This window comes from Pseudopipra pipra, chromosome 8, assembly GCF_036250125.1.
Source record: "Pseudopipra pipra isolate bDixPip1 chromosome 8, bDixPip1.hap1, whole genome shotgun sequence".
NCBI classification, from domain to species: domain Eukaryota; kingdom Metazoa; phylum Chordata; class Aves; order Passeriformes; family Pipridae; genus Pseudopipra; species Pseudopipra pipra.
The window spans coordinates 2686508-2711812 of NC_087556.1; the positions used below are offsets into that span (position 1 = coordinate 2686508).

The 25305-nt window shown below is 42.0% G+C and overlaps 1 protein-coding gene and 1 long non-coding RNA gene across 3 annotated transcripts in view; one reads left to right on the forward strand and one right to left on the reverse strand.

Annotated features, from left to right (window-relative positions):
• Positions 1 to 13551, reverse strand: part of LOC135417759 (uncharacterized) — a 123844-nt gene extending 110293 nt beyond the window's left edge. The window contains exons 1-2 of one of the 2 annotated variants that reach the window (XR_010432197.1): positions 13483 to 13551; positions 12200 to 12308 (exon numbers count right to left, since the gene is read on the reverse strand). This is a non-coding gene — a long non-coding RNA (uncharacterized LOC135417759). Of the gene's footprint in view, positions 1 to 12199; positions 12309 to 12996; positions 13231 to 13482 lie in introns of those variants that run through there. The other variant, XR_010432196.1, reaches the window with a different exon arrangement.
• Positions 13552 to 13643: 92 nt separating this feature from the next.
• On the forward strand, positions 13644 to 15096 carry LOC135417758 (mucin-2-like). Its single transcript, XM_064662189.1, has 3 exons — positions 13644 to 13665; positions 13776 to 14207; positions 14291 to 15096. Exons 1-3 carry the CDS (start codon positions 13659 to 13661, stop codon positions 14980 to 14982), a joined length of 1131 nt encoding a protein of 376 aa, XP_064518259.1. The 5' UTR covers positions 13644 to 13658; the 3' UTR covers positions 14983 to 15096.
• Positions 15097 to 25305: the final 10209 nt, after the last annotated feature.

The window sequence follows — 25305 nt, forward strand, 5'->3', positions numbered from 1 at the left end:
TCTACCAGGATGCACGTGCAGATAGGATCAGCATCCATATGAAACACACTCTGATTCTTTTGAGAGTCACAAATCATCAGTACGGAGAAAGATGACAAGGAAAATGGTCATTTGTTGGAAAGGGTGATAAGTTCAGCAAGAGAATGCCCATCAGGCTTTAATTAAATGTTATTAGACTATATCAAAGACACAGCCATGTTCCACAGGAAGGTTATAGGGAATGTCCATCACAACAGAAATGCTAGCTGAGACTATCTAAATCTAGAAAACACTAAAAATCACTTGCCAGAAGAGAGTAGGATGAGCAAATCTGGAGGGATCAGCAGTTATTGAGATGCAAAAGTGTGTTAAATAAGCAAGAGAACACGTTTGTGATGGCACTGAGCTGTTTACAAATAATGGGCATTTACACCTCAGTAATTCTGCTCTTCCGTCTTAGAGCGAAAATTGATTATGTGTCATCAGAATGGCAGATTACAGCAGCTGTTGGTAAATTTACAGCAATATCAGATTACTGAGATCTCAAAATATTTTTCATCTAAATAAGGAGACTTTAAAAGGTCCCATTGAGTCTACACTGTGTCCCAAGGAGCCTTTTCCATCTCGCTGCATGCTCTGTGCAGCATTTAAGGCTGAACTGTTTAATACAAAAAGCTTACGTACATTTAATATGTATGTTCATGTGTGTTTAATACAAAAAGCTTATGGGAGTTCAAAAGTCTACACCTGCAGGCCACATGGAACTTCTTAAACTTTTTGCATGGCCATGCACTTGCCCATGAATTACACAGGTGGCTGTGCCAGCCTGGCAACTGCCTTGCACTGCTGCCAGGACACAACACAGCATCAAGCCATCCCACGAAATTAATCTTTAATTTGAAAAAAAATAAACTAAAAAGTATTTTATTTGCATCCCTTTTTTCTGCAGGTAACATAGGAAGTGACTAAAAAAATATGTATTTTAAAAATAAATTATTTCATGGAGTTTAGAGGACGATCACTGGACCTTGGGGTTGGAATAAAAGGAGAAAATCATTTGCCTTGTTTTCTGCTCCAGCTCCACTGAAGACTGTGATGTTACCCCTGTCCATACAGCTAATGCTATCTGGAAATTATGGAAATTGAGCCTATAGTCCATGTCTCACATGTACTGCTGCTAATGAAGTTATTTTGTGACTTATCATTTGATTCAAAATAGAGAAGGGGGAGAAAGTGCCTTTTCCCCCTCCCTTTTTAGGGGAAGAGTGATATTGAAATAAGGTTTTATGTGGTTATTTTTTAGAAAATCTAATTTCAGAACTATAAACTGTTTTTACAGGAGCTGTTCAACTTTAAAGATTTCCTATTTTAAAGCCCATACTCTAAGAGCATATTGCACATAATCCCAGAGAGCAAATGTAATTGTTCCATGCCACTTTCCTACAAGCATTTACTGTGTGCCTTGACAATAGGATTATCAGAAGTCACACAGGATTATGTCCTAAAAGAGTTGATCCTTGAACTGTTAAGGTTACCATAGGGACTGGGTTAAAAAGAGTTGACAAAGAAAGGAATCGAACCTTAGTGGATTAGATTAACCTCAGTAGAATTGTCCTAAGAGAAAGTTATAGCAAATACCACTGAGAATTGGAAGCCAATTCCCTCTGCTTTTTGCTCCTAAAGATCAGAACAGACATATGACTAGTTCAGACATTTCCCTCAAAGCAGAAAATTAGGCCCCATTTGCAATTCTGGCCCTCAACATTAGCAATTGAGAGGCCCTCCCCCAAAAACTCGGATAAACCTATTTTTTTCTCAATATTAGGTATCTCTCCCTGAGTGTAGTGGTCCATCCTCTCCACCTGTTTGGCTCACAAAAGAAAAAAAGAAAAAAATCACTTAAAACTGGATTGTTTAGTCCAGGAAAAGACTATTTTTTGCCACATGTAAGTCATTCAGTAACGTCAATCTAAATCCACAAGCTGTTTGGTAAAATGGAAAGCTCCTTTTGCACCCAGCTTGTTGTTTGCCTGAACAAAACTGACCCAGTTCCAGTGAGGAAAACTTAGAAAAACCCATCCTTTTAGGCAGTGCAGTGAGAGGTATGAAGTCAACATTGCTGCTTTCTGGTCTTCTTATCCTTCTTATGGACACTACAGGTATGGAACAAGTGCAGACCTAAAGCAACTCCATAAATTGTGACCCAGTCACATGAAGGAAGACAATGAAGAATATTATAAAGGCCAATGAAATTACTGTAGTGATCAAAAGGTGAACAGGAAATCATTATTCACTCATTCTCAAGATACAAGAGCTTTAAGACACTACTGGGAGCAAAAATGAAATTAACTACTTTTTCATACCACACCATTAAAATCATCAAATCTTTGTCACGGCGTGTCAGGGAGGCCAGAAACACAAATGGGTGCATAAGGAATTAGACACTGGAGAGATCCACCCACAGCTATTAATCAGGACAGCTGCAGTACTGGGGCCATTAGCAGCCAGCACCTGGCACAGCCTCCCCTCCTCACCTGGCCCCTAAACCCTGCTATGGGGCCACCCAGAGACACTGATGAGGTGACCTTTGGGGTGTCCTCTCTCAAAGCACTCATCCATAAAATAAAAAAAGAAAGGCTGAATAAAAGGTTCAGAAGAACAGTAGTGCTGCTTCAAGCAGTATTTTGTACTTTCTAAAGGTCACGATCTATTAAATGCATATATTTCTCCTTCTCTGAAATGTGTGCAGAAAGTCACAATTATTATGTTACTCGTGCTATTTTTATCATGCATTTTCTTAATAAAGGACCTAGTCAAGAGATTTAGTCAAGCTGACGTGTCATTTCCATACTGAGTTGAACCTAATGGATACCAAAACCCTCATAGTAGGAGATTTAGAGAAATCACCTGCCATTGCCCAGGCTTCCTAGTTGCACACATCCTGCTAGAACACTTGTGAAATGAACCTTACAGCTGCCCCCTCCTGTTGGATACAACCCTCAGAACCGACCAGAACCCAGTGATAGTGAAATGACCAACATCCAGGGACTGAAACCAGGGTAAATAATGCACAATGCACCCCACAAATCCACATATATTCTGTGGCAGAGAAATGGGAAGAAACAGAAATGTTTAAATTCTTGCAGAACTTACATGCTATGGGGCTTTTTTGTTTTGTTTTCTTTAGCATGCAATCTATTAAAAACACATTAATATTAAATAATCAAAAATAAATACTTTAGAAAGGAATACTTTAGTACAGATCATTATTTCAATTTCAGAATAATTCATTAGAGTAATGTTTCTAATTGATTTAACTTTCATTTTTAATTGCCAAAAGATTAAATGGATTCATCCACCTTTGGCTGCATAAGTTTAAATGAACAGCTTTAAATACCCATTCTATTTATGGAAAGCTATTTTGTCAGTTTATTTTAGCAGAAAAACACAGTTATTTTGTTTCTGCAGAAAAAAGAATAAATGAAACCTGTGGAGAAGATGCAAAGAGAACTGTGAAATAAGTCTATGTTTTAATTAAGGGCAAATCTTATTCTCTCGACCAACGATTAACAGGGAAATTTCTCAGGAAGCTGAAACTGGGAAGAGGGGTGAAGATAGCTACTTAATACATTTTTGCCAAATACTCCCTAATTCCATTCTCGAAAAAATGTTTCCTGTTAAAACAGAGGTAAAAGAATTTAAAATCAGCACTTAGGAGCACTGGGATATGCGGTATGTTATTCTGCTTAAAATTGTTCCCAAAATCGGTGCGCTCAGTGTGGACATTCCTTGATCCCACAGCAGGTCCCTCCAGCCTTTTCAATTCCACAAGTGACTGTTAAATAACCAAGGACTGATCACAGAATTGGTGATCAATCCATGGGATTAAAAAAATAGAAATACCTACGCCTATATTTCCCCTCCTCTCCTGTGACTATGTTCAAAGCTGCATTATAGTGTCTCCTGTATAGTGTTCTGAAAAACGCACATATCATGGATGGAATGAGACATATTAATTTGGATTATTTACACATGGAATCATGTCTATACAAGCCAGTCTGGCTCCTCAGCCACCACGTGCTTGGTTCTTTGGCATAATGCTCACAGTAGTTACGGGGCAAAGGCCTTCCCAGCCAGTGGCTTGTGTTTGGAATTCAATCCTTTAGAGCAGGACAGAGGTTTGAATCCATCCTGGGTGTCTGTCAATCATCACACTGGCAAGTCTTGGTCCACCTCTGCCCCTGCTGAGCCCCAAGGATCCTCAGTGCTTGTGAACCCAGCAGAACACAGCCTCCATAAACCAGTTGGATTCACAAGGTCTGTTTGACAGCGCTCCCAAATGCCATGTGCCATGTTCCCAAAAATCAGCCTTCAGCAAAACCACAGTGAGCTGTTTTACTGAGTTAACTTCCAGAAATCTGACTCAGCAAATTGAAGTAATTGCTTAGAAAATAAACAAATAAATTGGTGATTTAAAGCATTTTAAAATTATAAAAAACCTCATTTTCTACTTCCAGGGATTCATTTCAGGGTTTGACTCAGCTCAGTGAACAAACGTAGGGCCTAAGTCATGAATTGCTATTTGTAAAAATTAGAAAAACATATACTTTTATTAGGCATTAAATTAACTACATAGAAAAAATGAGAAAACATTAGGTTGTCACGGATTTTTTTTTTTCCTAATAGACAGCAATGCATTTAAATGAGCACTATATTCTTAGACTTTAATTCAAGCAAACCTAATTGTGCGTGGATCACTTTGAATATGATAAAATATAAAGCACACATCAATGGATTTAATATTTACTGAGCTACTTAACTGCACTTTAAACTGAAGGGGAAAAAAAATTATTTGATGGGTTGCTTTACTTCTTAAATAACAATATCCTACTCAAAGATCATAGGAGATTTTGCCAACAGTAAACTTCACCGGTTTATAGGGTTTTTTTAAAGATTATTTTAGTTCCTTGTTAATAAAAGAAACAATGGGGCTACAGACAGTTTAAATTGACCACGGCAAATAAATGTCAGTTCTATATCTACTTGCAGTTAGATTAAATGTTAATGACTTACAGAGAAAGAATACAGAACGTGCCCACTACTATTTAAAGCATCAACATGAAACACCATACTAAAATGAAATCATTAAATAAATTTGAAAGGCGGCAATTTAACAGGTTGCTAATTCTGTCATTTGTATCACCTTGTATTTGTGAAAAGCAAAGCAAATGGAGAGGGCAGCAGCAGTTTCTGGCACCTCAGCAAAGTCCAACACAAAAAGTTAGATGTTATTTATATCCACCTAAGATTTCAAAATACTTTTTTAACCTGGAACTGGAAATATCCAGATTTTGTGCTAGCTCCACTTAATAAAAGTGTGAAATTCACATTGTTCTATGACAGTATGTTTTAATCTTCCTTTATTCTCTTTGTTTTGACTCTGATTAAAGCACAGCTCCAAACAAGCGGAAGAACTGGGGGCAAGGAGGTCACAGTCCTTCCTTACACAATGCTATTTTATCTTTTTTAACATTTTCTTTAACAAAAGATCCTGCCTATAACTTCCTGAAATAACCCTGTCTCTTGAAAATTGCTCTAATTAGGTTTTCCAAGGCAGAAAAGGACTAAAAATTACACTACCATTTTTTTTTTGGGGTACAGCTTTATTTGATTAAACAATAAAACTGCCTTGTGAAGATTTTCAGCCCCTGCATTTCAAAATCCAGGGGAGCAATTCAGAACTCCCTTCACTGAACCTGATTCTCAGAACTGGCTCCTCCACCTCCCACCCCTCCCCTGGCCAAGCACTGGGCAGAGCAGAGCAGCTCCCGGCGCTGCAACCCACAGAGCAGCCGCTGACAATCTTTAATTCTATTGGCAAGCTGTCAGTGTTTACACAGAATGAGACATCATTCTGGTACCACTCCAAAGAAAAGGGATTTCCAGGTACTATGCTATTCTTCACAGCCTCTTTCAGACGAGCCACAGCCATCACTCCTAACAGCGTGCAAACTGAACTAGCTGGCAAAGCTGCAGGAAAGTTTTGTCCCATTGGAATATTTTCCACCAAGACACAAGTATTACTATTACTGGTAACCACATTATCCCAGGCTATATTGATATTCTGCAGGGACTGATGCAGAGCCAAACCAGAACAAAGGTTCCTTCTAACCCTGCCACTGGTAGGCCGATACTGGATACTCAGTGATATATGAAGCACAGGTCATACTTTCTTCGGATGTAACCCAGCACCTGCCAAACTGTGCTTTGTGCAGGATTGGATTCTTTTGCCCCCAGGACTGAGGTTTCTTGAGTAAAAATTCCTGGATTCTTAGAAAACTCTATTATGATATTTCACACTGGACAAATGCTACTCAATTTACCAAGTGAAGAAATTTTTGGCTACCTTCCTGACTACTGAGTAAGCTTGTTAACCTGAAACTACCTGCAGTATCTTCTACCACAGTAACCCCTCTAGTTAGTTCTCCAGCTTTTGTTTCACTCACTCTCTTGCTCAGTAACAGCAATTCTTCCATGGACTAACTGGAATCATCCACCAATTTCTTTGTTACTGCTCTTGTCCCACAGTTTCCTCAGATACTAGAATTGCTAGATTTCCATCATAACATAACTGGTGTGATTTGGAGACATATATAAGTGCTGGACAAAGCCTAACAGACAGCGGTAACATTCCAGCTCAGATAAAAGTGTGTGTACAGATAGTGAACAAAAACTAAGGTTTGCTTCACTTTTCTAAGGATATTTGCCAGATTTCTCGACCCAAAAATTGTTGTCCTCAATGTCCCTCAACACTTCTTCTCTGGTAGCAAGGAAGAAGTGCTGGCTAAACAACATAAGTGTTTTTTCTATGTTGTTTTTTTTTCCCCCTTTATATGAAATCAAAAATCTCCTTTCTTTTCCCTGCCACTCAGATGAGGGAGTAAATCCATTTGGCTAGTTCTCCCACTTAGTTCATGAAACAGCCAAATTTAACACACCCAACTGCTAGTCTAGTTTTCACTTAAGAAGCCTCTCCTGAAGGAACTCAGATTTTCAGCCATTGCTTTCTGTTCCGCTGAAAATGTCCCTTCTTTCCCTGAAGTTGAGCTCATGAGCTGCAAGTTCCATGTATTTCTCTTCTATCCACACTCCCTTCCTTCTGTGCAGATACTGCCAGTGCTGCAGAAGCCTTGTAGATGGCAGCAGCAGCCAACACAAAATAACGGATAACAACCATAATAACAAAAAATATCCCCAAACATCCAATTGATAGCCTCTTCCTTCGAGCCTTCACCTGGTGCTAACCTAATTCTCTTTGCCTGTATTTTTGAATGGTCTAATAACAAGCTGTGTCAGGTATTTCACACAGCCCTTTGCACTCTGCACAGCTTTATTAAGATGCTGGGATATTTATTGCATCTGTTCAGTGAAGAGCCTTGGGTGTCATTTTCTGTGAACTCCTACCTTCTCTTACATCAACAAGCCTGAGGAAGACAGACAGCATTCCAGACTCCTCGTGAAAAGGAGAAATTCTGCATTCCTTGTGAAAATCTACCTTTCATTAGCTTCTGTCTGAGCTGGTTATTTTCTTGCGTGACAAATTCTAAACACTTTGGTAAGGTAAAATTCTTTTTCTTCCAGTGACCAAAAGTCTTGGCACAGGTCTCAATCCTGTTACAGGCTCCTTACAGGCCTTTAGTTAGCCCACTCAGTGTTTGCAGCAAGTCTTATTCCAACAGATAGAACCCCTGATTTTGAATTTGCAAACCTAATACTGTCTAATAAACTGTATTACTTGTTATTACAAAGAATCTAGGGAGGATTCAGAAGCCCCACTGGAAGAGATATTACACAAGACACATGATCTGTTGCCTACTGCATTCACAAAATTACACCACCAGCTCAGGCCCAGTAACGATTTTGGGTTCTCAAATCTCACTGATGACAGAGATGAAGCACCCCTTTTGCTTTGCAGCTTCTGAATGTAAGTAGATGATTTCTTTCCCCCACTGAAATGCACGGTCAGCACTCCATCCACTTGAGTACAAATTTAAGAGGGAGACATTAAACAATATACAGGCAAATCTGGTCACAATCTGAGTAACACAATGAGTAATGCATCTGGCTAGGAAGCAAATAAGTTCACCTGCCCAAAGCTGCAAGTGTGATTAAGGCACATTATACTGTTGGTTCTTCAGAACCTGTGGTGTTGGTAGCAGGGGTTACTGCTCCTGAAGGATAAGCAAAACCTGGGTAACACTAATGCTACAGAGCTGAGACTTCCACGTCACACTCCAGAACAAAGCATATTCAGTTTAAGCACAGCAATACACAAACACATGGGTCAGCTTCACTCCACAAACCCCACAACTACTCCCAGAGTCAAGCAAAAGCCAAGTACACCATGCCATGAATGACAAATCAGTGGCTTGGCAATCAACTGTCTTTTTCACCCTAACATCAAGACACCAGAGCAGGCAGAATGTGATTTCTCTTGGGTTAGGAGACACTTTGCAACCTCCTCTCTATCTTTGAATGTTCATTTCATGAAGCCAGTTTGATATAAAACATCTGTTGATGGAGAATGTTCCAGTGCACAGGGACAGCATTGCCCATGCATCCTGCATACCCAGAGCATTGCTGGAGCTGTGGATTCATGGATTCATTCTCCTCTTCCAAGTCTCCACACATTTTTTTATTTCTCTTGTTTCTGGAGAATGTCCTTCTTCAGACAGCAGCGGGGCAGGTGCCTCAGGCAGCTCTTCCCCAAACCAGGATTTCCTTCACCTGGCACATCAAATCAAAGCTCTTGCAGGAGCAATTGCCTTGCAGCATCTTCCTGGAGAGGCTGGGGGTGTCCAGCCTATCTCTTGGAAGGCCCAGGACAGGGAGCACGATGGAAGGGGCAGAGGGGACTCTCTGGCTCTGCTTGGCCCCTCCTGGAGAGACTCAGGCCTGGCTGGGCAGCCCCAGGCAGACACTGCAGGAAGAAGAGCTCAGACTGCCTGGGTCCAGTGCCCCTGGGGCTCAGCCTGTGCCCGATTGCTGTGCAGGGGCTGAGCCCCACCTCTGCCTCGGGGCCTTGGGCAAAGGGCTGGCAAGGAAGAGGCCCAGGAGCCTTGGGACCTGCCCGGGTTTTCTTCTCCATGCGGGGTGTCAGTCCTCGTCCTACAAGTCGTTGGCTCATGGCCTTGGTGGCTCCTGGCATCATCCCACCTGCCTGACCTCCCTCCCTCACCTCTTGAGCATCCAAGCCAAACTGGGCTGGGCAGCACAAACAGGCCACCCCCAGGGACCCCAGGGGACACTGCCTGTGCCAGGTCTGGGGGAGGCACATCCCCAAATGAAAATGGGAAATGAAAGCCATTTGTTCAGCCTCCAGGGAAGATGCCTGAAGCGAAGTAGGATGAATCCCACACATGGCGAGTTTGGGAAATTATTACTGTGCCTTGGATCTACACCAGACCCTATTATTCGGGCATTTCTCCACTAACCAATACAGATTTAAGTTTAAACACCTACGCACATTTTAATAAGGTTTATCCCAAGTCTAATTTTCTCTCCCTCTACATTTAACACTCACTGACATTAATGAGAGCTGCATGTGTGGGTACAAACTGACTCCAGGCAATTTTACAGCTTGATTTTTTTTAAATGTAATTAGAAAAGCACATTGAAATGTTTAATCTATGTGTTTTGGGAGAAATGCTTAATGGTGCCTAATTAATGCATAAAATTTACATTTAGAAAACTAGTATCCAGGCTCTGCAATAATCAAAATATTTGCAGAAATCAGAATAGAATGAAAAATCAGATTATAAATGCTTTACTGGCAAGCCTTCACGAATATCTTGGTTTGTTTGGGTTTGTTTTCTGAGGGTTTTTTTTGGCATGCTTGCTGTTTGAACCAGAGTTTTGGATACACTTCAGTTTATTAACCAAATAAAAAACTATCTGCAGCTGAGTGAACCACAACTGTATTTGTCTTTTCATGAGGAGCAGGCAAACCTGGAGGCTGTAATTTTAAGTTACTCACTTTTTTCTTTGTAAGAAACCATCTGTGAATGCTGCACAGTATTATCACTGCCAATTTATTTCCCTTATCCTTTTTCTATTTGCAAGTGCATTTACTTAGGGCCTTACTCTGCTAACTGTTACAAGTCTACAAAACTTTAAGTTCCCAAAACACAGTGAAGGCCACTCACAAAAGACAAGCTGTGTCCTGTGCTATTTAGAATTGTTTGTCTTAATGTTACAGAGATGATCTGGCACATACCATGGAATCAAAGCTGTTACAAAGAATGAAGAATTAAACTCTGGGACTAGAAGGATCAGAGAAGGAAAACAAAGTGGAAGGAAAAAGTTTCTGCAGAGGTGAAAAGAAGAAAGAATAAAATGTCTAGTTTGCCAGACTTGATGAGGTGCTGTTAAATACCCCTTCCTGCTGCATGTCTGTTTGACTATTTCATTCCTTTTGAAAGACTTTATTTTAGTCAATCCCTTTTGGGACTTCACAGCCAAGTCTTTTCCTGGAGTTGGCCAAGAAGGTCAGCTCTTTAAACAGATGTTTTGCAATCTTTAGAGGTTCCTAACCAATTCCAACATGAAAGAGAAGGCAGAGATCTAGGTAGGAAAGTAAAATCGTACTATACTCCCATTTCTACATCCCAACAGTTATAAACTCAATCTAAATATAGTGTTGTAGGGTCTGACGTTCAAAATTTTCATAATTTCCTTATCAACTTGCTTTACAATACCAGTTTTCCTTTAAAACTTGCAGCCCTTCAGTTTTGTCATTGGAGCTGCAACCTTCAACACTAGTAACACACATCCTTAAGTCCCATATTTCAAATACACACAACCTCACCATCATCAAAAATGACCGTCACTCACCATCATCAGAGATGATCTTTGCAAAATGCTTCAGGCAGCCTTTTTTGTTTTTATTCTCAGGGAAAGTATATGGTATTTGGATGGAATTTGGCTCACTACCTGATGTCAGAGTAAGTTCTGTGATTCACAGTTAAACTTTTGACTGTGAGTTACTAATTTTGGCATGCAACTTATTGAAACAATAGATGAGGATTCCTACAAGGTTGTATTTTCATGACAGTCTTTTAAACATACAATATTTTCAGTTATGAAATCCAGTGAATTTACTATCAGACATCAGAAAATCAGAGTAATTTCTGATGATATCCAAACTACCAGATTTGATTTTCAAAAACGTTTGACTACCTCATCCTTGCAAATCAAAGGATGTGTTTCCAACAATAACTTCTAAACCATCCAAACGTTGCTTTGGCACAGTGGCAGCACTGTATATCTTTTTAGAATCATCACAGAAACATTAAGCTTGGAAAAGACCTTTAAGGTCATTGAATCCAACCATCAACCCAGCCACCACCATGTTCACCAGTAAACCATGTCCTCACATGACACATCCACACGTTTTGTGAACATTTCCAGGGATGGCGGCTCCGCCGCTGCCCTGGGCAGCCTGTGCCAACGCTTGACAACATGTGTCATGAAAAAAATTTCCCTGATATCCAGTCTGACCCTCCCCTGGCACAGCTTGAGGCCGTTTCCTCTTGTCCTGTCCCTTGTTCCCTGGGAGCAGAGCCCAACTCCCCCTGGCTCCCCTCTCCTGTCAGGGAGTTGCAGAGAGAGAAGGTCCCCTCTGAGCCTCCTGTTCTCCAGGCTGAGCCCCCCCAGCTCCCTGAGGTGTTCCTTATTGGATTTACACTCCAGTCCCTTTTCACTGAGTTCTGTCTCTAAGAAAAAAAAACAAATAAAACCCAAGAAAATAAAATACAGGAAACCCACAGATCCACAGCTGGATCTGTGGATCCAGTGAATGGCCTACTCCAAGACGTTCTCTGCATTTATCTTTATACGAGGTAAGTCTTCAATAGCTGAGTTCTGACATTTAGTAGCTATTAAGCAGACATCTATTAGTTATAAAAGAAGATGTGGACCCAGTTTTCAAAGAATTCAGCTCTGTTGCTGTCCAGAGCTTGTACAGGCTGGAGGTGAGATCTGCTGCTCTCAGACCCTGCTGGGTTGCCCCCACGCTGCCCCACCACCTGCTCTGCACACAAATAGTCTCAACAGTTCCTCTCACAGACACCAGTGTCAGGGAGTCCTCAGACACAAGAAACATTGAGCAGACACTGTGGTACCCCAGGTAAGGCCTTGAAAGCAGTTTCCCATGACCCACCTGTGTCACACAAACCCCAGAGCTGACATGAGACCAGTACTCTGACACCAGGCACTCCAGTCACTGTAGGGGCTCTGCCCTGCCAGCTGGCACCACACAGCTGAAACACCTGTAAAGAAGTGTAAGATTTAAGAGTTATAAAGACTAATAATAAAAATAAATAACCCCCCCCACCAAAACACCAAACTCTACCCCACCAAAAAGATAAAACTCCTTTTTCTTTACTGTCATGAAATAAAACAAACTCTCCTGCAAGTTCAGATGTACAAAGGAAATCTGAACTTGGGTTTCTGCACCAAACCAGAGCAGAATTTATCCAATTCATCATCCAGAATAGGAAAAGGCAAAATACATTTCCCAAGGTATTTTACAGCTTATCCTCCATTTTTTTTATGGCAGATCAGACTAAAGACCTACTATATTCTAGCTGCAAGGAAAGACACTTTGAGTTATTTAAATTTTGAGGTTCATTCGGAAAATTAATTTCATTAAAGGCATGAAGATAAAGCATAAATAAAACAGAATCTACTTTATAACATATCAGTTCATTTTGCTGCAATATTTGCAGAAAGAACATATAGAAACGCCCTTCCACACTGCTTGAAACCTAATTTTGGACAACACCAGAGTGAGACAAAATGAGAGCTGTTGCCAGTTCTGGAGTTGGTTTCAGAGCAACTGACCACCAAAGCCTTCGTTTAATTTCAGCAGACTTGTGTTCAGCAGCTCTGAAAATTGGGCCCAAAATGATGGAGACGATTTTGGACCAGGGTCACATCCCTTTCAGTTCCACCCACCAACTCCATTTCCCACACAAACGCCAGGAGGGGAAGGAAGGATTGATTTGGAAGCTTCTAATTGACTTCAGTGGAACACAGCCTGGAGCCACTGTAATGTTCCTGAACAGCAGTTCTGGAGCACGAACAGTGCCCAGTTTGGGTGGGGTGGCCAGGCCATGACGAGCCCCAGGGCTGTGGGACAGGGTGGAGGTGCAGTGCCAGGGCCAGCAGGCAGTTGGGCCAGGCCGAGGGCTCTGCAACCGCCCTTGGATGTGGCATCTGAACCTGGCAACTGCCAAAACGGCTGATGGAGACCCGGCAGGTGAGTGGGAAAGGTGCAGCTCTCCCTGTGCCATGCCCAGAGGGGGTCTGGGTGGGATTGGGCTGTCCCACAGGGAACGGCTCCCTTTGGGAAAAACAGAGTATTCCCAGTTTGCTGTTCCTGAGCTGGTGGCAGCTTTGGTGCTGGGAGTGGGGACAGAGCTGGGAGGGAACGGAGGGCACCTTCATGCTGGTGGTGGGCAGCTCTTCATCACAATGCTGGCTGGAGCAAGTGTTGGTGGGATCAGCAACTCCGGCAATGGAATCCCCAGAATGCTGTTTGCCCCAAACAGTCGCCTTGGTGACAGAACCCCCAGAATGCTGCCTGCCCCAAACAAACCCCAAACTGGCCAAGCACCATGGCAGGTACAGCAGCAGGCCCCCATTCCTCCCGGGAGTCCTGCCCTCCAGGTATCCCCAACTAGCTACGCCCCCCAGTATCTCACCTCATCACCCCTTTTTGCTTCCCCCAACAGAGAGGTTCCCTCTCCAGGTGACAGTGTTGAAGGTGGCCAGCGTGAGCTTCGCTGCCCTCGCCAGGCCAGCCCTGGGAGCTCCCTGGGAGCTGCCCTGTGTCCCAGGGCTGCCACTGTACTCTGGCCCTGTCCAGCTCCACACCAGCACCCACCAGTTGGTCCCAGCCACCGTCAGGCAGGAGGTCCCAGGGCCTCTGGGGGCCCCGGGGCAGGTGTTGTCACTTTCCCCTGTGGTGCAGCTTCCCTGGCCAGTGCAGCTGCCTCCCTGTCCTTCTGCCTATGGTTGGGGACAGCAGCTGGTGACGGGGGCGTTTCTGCCCCACCAGCCAAGGGCTGTGGTCCAGGGAGAGCCCCTGTACCCCATGGGCTCTGGTGTGCTGTGTGTCCACCACCGACCTGCCCTGGCAGGCAGAACCACGATGGAGCCCGAAGGTGAGTTTGGGGGGTAGCAGAGCCCATGGGTAGGCAGTCTAGCTGAGGAAAACTTCAATCTCTTGGGGTTCCATTTTCAACAGTGGTTACCACCCCTGGTCCAAGGAAGCCCACGGACCTGCCTGAGGAGGGACCAGCCACCAGCACAGAGGCCATTCCTGAGCAGGCAGAGGACATCACCCACCACCACCTGCTCACCCAGCCTGAAACCCCAGCGGGTGAGGACACCATTGTCAATGCCCCCAACAGCCCCACCTTGAGTGACCTCCTGGACGACCTCTTTGAGTACCTGGCGGACAGCGGGTGCCCTGGGGAACAAGTGGAGGTGGCTCAAGAGGACAGCGAGGACACCACCTTGGCCGCCAACGCCCCCAGCCTGACCGCTGAGGACCTCGATGAGCTCCTCGAGTTCTGTGAATGCCTGCTGGAAGACGACTGTCCCAAGAAGCCAGCAATGGAGGCACAGCAAAGGAACAGCGAGGATGCTGTACCCACCACCCCCAATTTGACCCCCTCCCTCAGCCCACTCAGTGACCCCCGGCCTCCCTTGCCCCGCATGGCCCAGCTGGGGGAGGAGACAATGCAGAAGCAGCCCCAGGTTGCTAAGAACCACTTGCAGCTGCCACCAGGCATCACCACCATCCAGGTGGACCCCAAAACAGGAGAGGTGGAAGCAGCCAGGCCCCGTGCTCGGCGCCAGCCAGCACCTCCACGGAACAAGGGACCTCCCCGCAGGGCCACATCCCGGCCGAGAAAAAGACGACGACAGCGGTGACGCAGCACCCAGACCAGAAGACACCCTGAGCCAGTGACCTGCATCCAGGCCCTCAGGCCCAACCCTCTCCCACATCCCTCATTCTTCTTTAGTTCATTAAAGAGTGGTTTTGCAGTTCCCTTCTCTGCCTTGGGTCGTTTGGGCAGTGGGAGGGGGGCAGTACCTCAGCACAGCCCCTGCCCACCCCATGGGGGACCGGGCTGGGCTGGGCATGATCACCCAGAGGATGGCTCAGCATCGCCCCAGGTGCTGGCTGCCCATGGGAGAACACAGAACTGTTGCAAAAAGTTGACTTATCTGCTATACCTTAGAGGCAGGTAGAAGGAATGGAGTATAGGCAAGAGCAAACCACATTCCCATCACTGGATAAATCCAGATTTTGTTTAGAGTAAGTGCTATAATAACCACTCCTCCCCAGTTAGGGACATTTCCAAGCTGACAGCAGACACCTAATTATTCTTTTAAGTCAATAAATTTCGAACAACAGAAATCAAGTGTCCACAAAGACAACACAGCAGCATGCTGCCGAAATAAGCAATGAGCTCCAGATATAATCTCTGCTCTCCAGGTGGACATTTTATTTTCTTCTAACTTATCTGATACACTGCAGGCAAGTTCCTGAGGCAGCCACATATGTTGCTGCAAAAAACCCCAAATGACCTCCAGCCTAGGAAGCCCATACTCCAGGACAGAGGCCACCAAATTTACAGACTGCTGCTAAAGAATAGCAGTGCAACATCCACAGCAAATTATTTTGCTGGAAATGTGTCTTTATAATGCAGTAGTGAGAAAGCTTCTCCTGCAAATGTGCATCTATGATCGGATAATATATATTGTTATGGGTTTTAAGATTTTTTTTAAGTCTCTGAATAAAAGCAGGTTTTTCCTGTTACAAGAGCACTAAAACGTCTATGGCAAGTTTACACACTGTAGGAACACTACTCTCTCTCTCAGGTATTGCACAAGGCATCTTTCTTCAACCTGTCTTGTCTCCACCATTCCCTCAAAAATACAAAAAGCTTATCAAAATATTTTGTCCCCAAAGTGCACGTACCAAACACACTATGACAGCTAGTTCACTACTCTGTTGCTTTCCAGGTAGAAAGCATTCAGATACTTTTAGAGGTTTATACTGCCTCTGATGAGAAGTTAATTTCTTATATGCCAGAATCTTTCCTAATGAGAGGAAAAAAGATTAAAACCAGAAGAGTATTTAAGGGAAGCAGTTCTGTGTGTGAGAACAGCAGCTGACTGTGAGGAACACCAGACCCTGCAGTGCCAACAAGACAGAGAAGCTGAGGCGGAACTCAAAGAAGAATCCAAAGTATCACTAAGAAACAGAACAGGAGTAACAGTAATTGCAATAAAACCGTGAATGCAAACAACTGCTAAAAGCTGTGCATGTTCTATAGACTTTTATTACATATATCTCTGAATTACCTCAATGGCAGCAAACGTGCTGCACTGAGCATCAGAGAACGCCATTCCTTCTTATTTTATTTGTTATTCCAGCTGTCCTTCCTCTTCCCCAGCAGCACAGAAACTAATGCTCTCTATCAGGCATTATTATTCAGAATATTATCGCATAAAGCACATAAAACACTTCTATTGCTGTTAATATCTTTATGCTCACTCTTAAATAATATCTTATAATAATTAAAAGATTCATTTTCCATTGTTACTGTCTGTTTTCATCACCACCCTTCTTATTGCCATTTTTGGGTAGAAAAGACAAAGATTCTGTTCTCAAGTGCATTGGTCTCATCCCTAATAAAATTCAATTCTATCTTCATTAAAATTACATGAGAGTAAAGGAGGTCAAGACGTGGTGAGCTCCAATTGTTTCCTGAATGAAAAGTAATTTTGCAGTTATTGTCAAAATAAATTATACACAAGTATAATCAAAGTTAATTGAAGAACACTGTATGGTTTGAGCTCATTAAAATCCTCACAAATGCCTACATGAAACATACTGCTTGGTAGTTTAAAGAAAAAAGTGTCTTCTTTTACCTTGCAAAAGGCTATTAATCCAAGTGAGAATTCCTCAAAGCTAAATTAATAACACTCAGAGCAGCTTCTATTGGCCATACAGGTAGCATGTGAATTAATCCCCCTCCTTGGAACACTGTGATATCAAACCTGTTGACATAATCAATTCTGCATTTCAAATGAAATGCTGGTCACACACAAGCCACCAGCAGCTGCAGCACTCAGGGCTGCGGGACCTCACACACTGTAAGACCCCAGCCACGGAGCCACAACCTTTGCTTTTAAAAAGGTTTACTTTTAAAAATACACAAGGCTCCAAAATTTCACCCACCGAACTTTTGCAGAGCCTTCAGGGCTTTCATACCTTGAGGCAGTGTAAAGATAATACGATGCACATGTTTTCTCAGGAGACACTTCTACTTTTAAAATATGGGAGAAAATAAGGATCTTCACTAAAGTTCAAAAGGGTGACATGCAACCAAGACAGAGCACTTCACAAAGGTATTATTTAGCACACGCTAATCCACACAGCTTAGCAAAAACCAACCCACTTGGTTTTAAGTTATGCAAGATATTAAAGACACAGTGAAGAAAGAGATTAAGAGAAGAAAAAGGAGTAAAGATAGAGAAGTAATTTTCAACTGCAAACCTACCTAAACCCTCAGAAATTTCCTCCTTTGTTACCTTCTCTTTGAATACTTTGTATCAAAACAATGAATTACCTTTAGCCTGAATTTGTAGCAGTTTAACCTCCTGTGATCTTAAGAGACTAAACACACCTCTCCTCTTCCTGAAATCACTTACCTACCTGTTATGTAGAGGTTATGACCTCAGAGACAACAAGGGAGTCCTCTGAAATTAGCTGCCAGAAAATAAGCAGCTTTGGGATTATATTTATCTCGCCATTAACTTTCTTACCAGTTACAGGATGATCCCAACACTACCAAAAAGCAAGCACAGGGGACCTCATCACCGAGTACAACAGTGAGCACACACAGGGTACAACAAAAACTGCGTTCAGACTTCCTTTAGTAACGCAGATGTGAACCAAGAGGCCATAATCTGACCACTAGGTATTATTTAAGCCTTATTACCTCTCCTTAGATATGGGCTTTTAAAAACAGGTAATGTTTCCAAAGAGCTTTAAACATCAGCACCTGTTTTCAACAGGACCATACAGCTCTTTACTGGTATACACTGAGCAGTATGATCCTGCTGAAAACGTTCAGGAGTGGCCACAACCAAAAGAATGGCTGAGCACTCATCACAGCCCCAAGTAACTACGGCTTTACCAGGTCCTGACCTTCTGCAGGTGTTCCCACTCAGTAACCATGCAAAATAAAAAGAGGTTTTGCAATATAGTGACCAGAACTCACCTGTGGCTGCATGTCACAATCAAAGAGTTGACTCGATCTGATTTCTGAAGCATGAAAATATTTTCTAAAACAGCGTACCGGAATATAAAGGGAAAAATAAGAATACAAACCAAAAAACATGGTTTCCTTTAAAAATACCAAAGTAAAGAAACTTTGGTTTGGAGCAGTCCCTCTCTGAAGGGCTTGTTCTACAAGAATCTTTTTCATAATAAATATGTCATATATAAAACATTGCTTTAGCCGAAGAGCCAATACTTCAAGCCTCTCACCCCCTGCAGTTACCTCCAGCAGTATAATTAATACTTCATCATGGCCATGGTTTTCATAGACAATGATGCCTAGTGTGCTTTTGCTGAGATAGAAATAAATTATCCATTCTCACTTTATAAATGAAGATCTGATCTTCCAAAGTATTAGGAATTTGAGTAACTACACTGAACCCAAATGTGGATATTTGCAAAACTGAGCCTTCATTTATATTGATTTTTCTTCATCTGCAAGGAATTAAGCCAAGGAAGCAAGCCTGTAGAGTCTGTTTTATGGAACACAGGAAATAAATAAGTAATTAAAATAAAATCAAATATTCCATACAGCACCAGTTGACACTGTCAGCTCTGTTCTCAGTACACAAAACATATTGATTAACTGCCTTTTACACACGTCTCCAAATTAATACCAATATTAGCTCATTGCACTAACTTGTGGAAAAAAGGCACTCTTTGCTTATACTGCAGTTTAAGAACTGTGGCACAACACCCGAATATGAAAGATACTTCTCCTGTTATTCTAGGAAGCAAAGTGTTTCCTGAACCTGCAGTGACACAGGACACAGTGAGCAGAGGGAAGGCTTTAGTCAGGGGCAGGATTTCCCTTCCTTTGCATCCTCACTCAAAAGGCTCCCGACAGGGTGTTTCACCTGTCCCAGTCCTAAGGAAAACTTACCATGTGGAGAACACCAGTGTTATTCCACTGGCCACACTTACCTGGAGAAATAACTGCTCACCAGTATAAATGGGGTGGCTTGAGGGTTTCTGTTTGTTTGTGCTGGAACAGCACACCAGATTTCCTTAAGAGAGGGTATAGATTACACAATTCACGATGGACGAAGGGCAAGAGACACCAAGAAAAATTATTGACCACTACAGTGAAGAAAAGGACTATTTTCAGGTTGGAGCAGACAGTGGGTAGGCAAAAAACAGAAAGAAAAATGAGACATTTAATAGCTCACCCCAGAGTGTTTATCATACCAGAACAAGGAGAGATTGGCATACTATAGAAATGTAAGTAGTCAGAAAAAAATAGGTGAAAAAAACCTCTCTTGGAAATGCTTTGTAGTATAGTTTGGTCTCACAGCAGTGAGTATAAAAGTGGGTGCTTGCTATATATGTGCTGTGATTTCTAAATCCAGGTAGAGACTTTTCTCTACAGTACAACGTTAATCCTTTTTGGTTTTGGTAATTCTTTGCCATATCCAGCAATATTTCTCTCAAGTTCTGATGAATCTCAGATAATGCTCTTTGTGTTTTAACACAGAGCCCACTTCATAAGGCCATACTGAATATTTTGTGTTTAATGAGTATTTTAATACAGGCCCAAGTACTTTTTTATGGCCAGTTAAAGCATGGCTGGTAATTTTGAGGCTGGACATTGAAATATTATGGGGATTCACGGAGAAAACCTTCAGGCACGTGGCAATGAATTGTATACTGGGAACAACCAAGTCGTGTTGGCTTCTCACTGCAAAATAATGCCAGCCAAGAGCAAGCACAGTGAATTCAAGGAGGTCTTTTTGCCATACTTAGGGTTGTTGTTTTTTTAAAAGTTTTTTTTTTTTTCAAATTAATCCTCATACATTATGAAACGAGAATAATTTATCCATACCACAAGAAAACAGACAGGTTAGCCTGATTATACATAGGACTTTTCCAATCTGTATGTACAATTCCATGCCTTTTTTAAATGTCTTTCTCCCTTTATCAAAAATATAGAAGAATCAAATAGATGAACAACATTGCTTCACACCAACCATTGCATTTAATTGCATCTTGGTGCCATGTAGTATTTCAAAGATTTTTAAGAAGTCAGCAAGCTCATGTCCTTGTAGCAAGTTTTATTACTGGAGGTTTATAGTTGTTTAAATTTTTAAAAGAAGCATTTCTTCCACAGCTAATAAATCAATTTTGATTCAGCAAAAAACAAGTTAATATGCTTATTCTTCAAAAGCATTTTGGCAACTCTGTTAATAAGAACATGTATGTTAATCCCAGTAGTTATTCTTTATAAACAATTTATGCTGGTTTTGCCTTTGAAACATTCATGACATTTTCCTTGTACCAAAAAACCTTATTTTTTTTCATTAGTGAGAGAGCAACTCTCAGGTCTAATTTTCTTCCTGCATTTGTTGTTCTTTTGGTTTGGGGTTCTTTTGTGGTTTGTCTCGGGTTTATTTCTTTAATTGTTGTTTAAAATTAACATAGTACCTGCCTTCTATCAGTCTATCAGGTCTTTGAGTTTTACAGTATTTTTTCAGCAGTACAAAGGTTCAATTATTTCATTTATTAGTGTTCATATATTCAGATTTCTAGTCTCATCAGTAAATTCGTGTTTTGCAAGTCTTCAAGGATTTCCACATTTTCTTTTCCCCAGTATTTTAAAGATCCCTTTGTTTTACCAAGGCTTTATTTTCTTGTAAACAGAGGTGTTAAAGATATATATCTCAAATTATTACATAGTATCTCAACTATTTGGAAAGAATATTAATTGTATCTCTCCTGAGCTGTTACATTGATATCCTGTTTCCCCTGACCAGTATGAAAGTACAAAATGACAGGATGGAGACTTTATCCTCTGTAAAGTTTCTGACTAGCGTTAATCACAAAAAAGTTGACATGGGATGTAAAATATATAGCATTGATCTTGAAAAAAAACTCATGAAATATAAAAAAGCTCATATTTTGCTGCAGCAATATACTGCGAATAGAAAGGGATAATGTTTGCAGTTGGTCCCAAAGTAGGTATTCCTTCCTCTTTTCTGCTGCCTTCCATCTTCTCAGTGCTCAGAGACACTATGCCAGCAAAGACAAAGGAAAATGTCATGTTTAACACTGAAATATCATTATGCCAATTAAAGTTACAGGCACTACATTGGTTACAAAATCCTGTGTGCGTTTGCTTGAAGGATGCTGCCTGCTCAGAAGGTGATGAGTTTTCATCCAATGCTTTTAGTTCCTTCCAAATTTCCAGCACTGTGTGAACACAGCCTCTCCTGGGGCAGGAAGCCTTCCATCCGTTCTTCTGCATCAGCCTTTAAACACTCTGCGGCCTGAGCAGCACACAAAACTCCAGAATTACAGCTTTTTGCAGATTAATATCTCAATGCAAGCTTGCTTTCCATTTGCTCTTGGCTGCTGTCTCACTGAGAGCCCTGACTGGAAGCACAGGCACTCCCTTGTCTGCTCAGGGCTGATGTGTTTGCTGCTACACACCGGGTCAATCTGCCCGAGGCAGTGGTTTTGCTCTAAAGACAGCCAGCCTTCTCCACTATAACAGTGAGGAACTATGATAACACGATTCTCCCCTCAGCCTCTTAATCTCTCCAAGGTGTCTTCATCCCCATCTCCCCTTACAACAGCCAGACGTGTTCCTCACCTTCGTGGACCCCTCAAAGGCACATATGGAGAACATGCCTGTATTCTTCCTGCTGCCATTTCCAGCCTCTGCTCCTGCTCCTTTTTACTCCATCTCTCCTCAGAGGGGCAATCAAGCAGACCTTTTTGCTCAGAAATCCCTTGATTCTTCCCCCACAGCCTTCCCTTCTGAATTTCAACCTGATCCTTCCTGTCCTTCATAATCCCTCACTTCCACAAGCAGTGACATCTGTGTCAGCCTACTGCAGCCTCTAGAGTGACACCAACAATAAGTAAATAACAGAGAGGCTTATTCTGGGACAGCTTTTGTCCTTTCTCCCACCTGTGACTCTGGGCACCATATGCAAGATCCAGGGAAACCCAGGAAGAAGAAGGCAGGCTCTTGAATTGTTACACAGAACAACCCCTCTGCCTTAATTAAAAACACTCAGGTCAACACATATTCCCTGGACTGACTAAAGTAACCTGTCTCCTTTAAGCTCTGTGAATTTAAAGAAATAAGATGCTTCTTGTCAAGTTCACTGCAACAACCCATTGATTCAAGTGGGAAATAGCATTGCTGAAGGACAACCTTCCCCATCCATTCCCACTGCTATGCACTACTCAGGGCTGTACTGCACTCAGAGACCTTAGAATACTACAGATCATTCACTCATTTCTAGGAAAATTATATAGGAGCATTCTGAACAAATGGAAATTTGGGAGGTTAAGCAGGTATAGATTTGTAGAGTTAACTCCTGACCCCATTCACGTTAATGAAAAATTCCCACTGCTTAAAATGAGAAAACACTTCATGCATAGGATCTGTGACTTTGGATCTGCCTGCAGAAGATCTTGCTATTTACTTCTCTGTTTATTTTGCCTGTGCTGCAGTGGGAACTGATGCAGCTGGCACACTGGGAAGCAAGGAGAAGGGCTCACAGGAAAATAAACTCACTCTTTCCAGATCATCAGAGGTATTAGAAAACTTCAGAATGAAGGAATAGATTTGCCCAAGGTGGCCTTTCTTTCCTCCCCATATTTGGATTATGATCACTTTTTCTCACACAGGATATACCTGTATGTACAGAACCTGCAACTATGTGTTTGTATTTCAAGCTTGAAGTCAAATATTCCACCTCTACGTGAGTCATCCACACGACATGCTGATTTTCTGAGCTGCAGATTAACTGTTGCATATGATAAGAGAGAAGTAGGGAGCCAGAAGCTCTGATGTCTCCCTTGGATTCCCTCCCACCTTCTCAGCATAGGCAGTCCTTTTGACTCAGAGAAAATGAGGTTTTGCATGTCCTTGTGAATTTTACTGAAAATTAGTAAGCCAGAGCATAAAAAGAAAGCAAATGAAGTTATTGTTACACTAGACTGACTAACACTGAACCCTGTTAATCAAATCAAGGTTTGAACTAAAGCCATAACCAACTGATGAATTAACAGTAAGATGGACTGGAGTTTGCATTTGATCAAATCAACAGGGAATGAGTAAAATGGAAATTGTAATGGACCTGGCATTTGAAAACACCCACTACGAAAAACAAGCTCGTGAGCTCGGCCAGCTTGTTCCTCTGAGGCAAGGCCCAGTTCCTTCAGGGCTGTGACAACTTTGAGGACACAGGTCCTGTCACTGGGCTTTGGACTTGTTCAGTGATCTCATGAGTCTCTACTTGCTTATGCTTTCCACCTGTGAACATTCATAGAATATTGCCTGAGTGTTCTTGTATTCATTTTACCGGCAAAAATTTCTTTAACTCAATGAAAGAATCTAAGCACTTGGGAGTTCAGTTATTTATAGGGCTGTTAATGTAAACCTTCAATTAAAGAAAACATTAAGAGTGTCTCAGAGAAAACTATAATTTTAAGCAAAAATTTTCAGTCAAAACAAGTCTGAAATATATTTAAAAATAAGCATTAAGTGACATCTTTCAAGTCACACTTTGAAAAGCAATACATTATGTGCCTTCTAGCACCTCTATGTTTAAATGTGTGCTATTGCAATTTTTTTCCTGTGATTTCATTTTTTTCAGTCAATGAGGTCCTGAAATACTTTTAATTAAAATCTACTTTTCTGTTAATTACAGGATTCTAGGAAGTGGACCATTAAGAGAAAGCTCTAAATAGTCTAAGACCTGTATTAAAATAATAAAAGTGGATAATAATGAAACTTCCAGTTTATTTGGCTGTCTTCCACCCTCACTTCTCCAGCACTGATATTTCCAGAGTTTCAATTCAGGTTTTATTAGAACCTTTTTGAAACTTTGATCCTTATATTTTCAAGGAATGTTATCTAATATTAGCGCAATTACTCAAATCAACATCTCCTGCCAGCAAGCATTCAGAATTTCAATATAACTTCTAATTAGAATTCATGAAGTCTTTAAGTTAAAAGTTAAGCACAGGGCAAGGTTCTCGCTGACAAAAATATTCACTATGAGAGTAATTCAGAGCCAAGAAATCACAGGGTAGGACAACTGTAGTATTTTGTAAACATCGGGATTGGGCAAGAAAACTTCCCTGATATTACAGAGTTCTAGCTGCAAATGACCATAAAAACTGTTGTATAACTGTTATATAAAGACAGGGTGGAAATTCTTATTGCCAAATTCTTAGCATGGCAGATGCCTTCTTGTACTATATATTTCTTGTACAGGGATACATTTTCTCTGACAATTTCCTTTCTCCCTTGAATGTCGTACATGAAAAAACGTCTTTGCTAAAAACTAACCACTACCTTTCTACTCATTCAGTACCACCTGAAGTTTGTCTGAAAATAAACTTACAGAATCAGCTCTGTGCTCAGAAAAACCTGTCTTAAGAGAAGGCAGTGAGTTGATGCCCCCACAGTCCCATGGGGCAGTGCAAGCAGATAGATAGATAGATATATCCAAATCCAACCCAGGTGGTGATCCTGAAATGAAGTGTTCTTTTTCTGTACAACAGTAATCACCTGGTGCTTCACAGTCACTGCCTGAATCTGCCTGCTTCCATCACTGCTGTGCACGTGTTAGTTTAGGGACTTGGGAAAGCCAAAATACAACAGCCCTTTGCTTCCCGTGCCGGGGCTCTGCAGCCCAGTGCAGTGCTGACCCAGCTCCCTTCAGACACGGGGGCTGGGGCAGGGAACATCCCTGCTGCTCAGCTCCTGGAGTACAGGACCCACGTGGGCATGGCCCCACGCCCTGGCTCTGAGGTTTTCTGTGAAACCACACATGCTCAACTTATGTGAGTTCTGAAAAGTGCTTCCATTTCACAGTTATGTCCCTGTTACATCCCCCCAGTCTGCTCCAGTGAGGGCTGTCAGGGCAGCCTCACAGTCC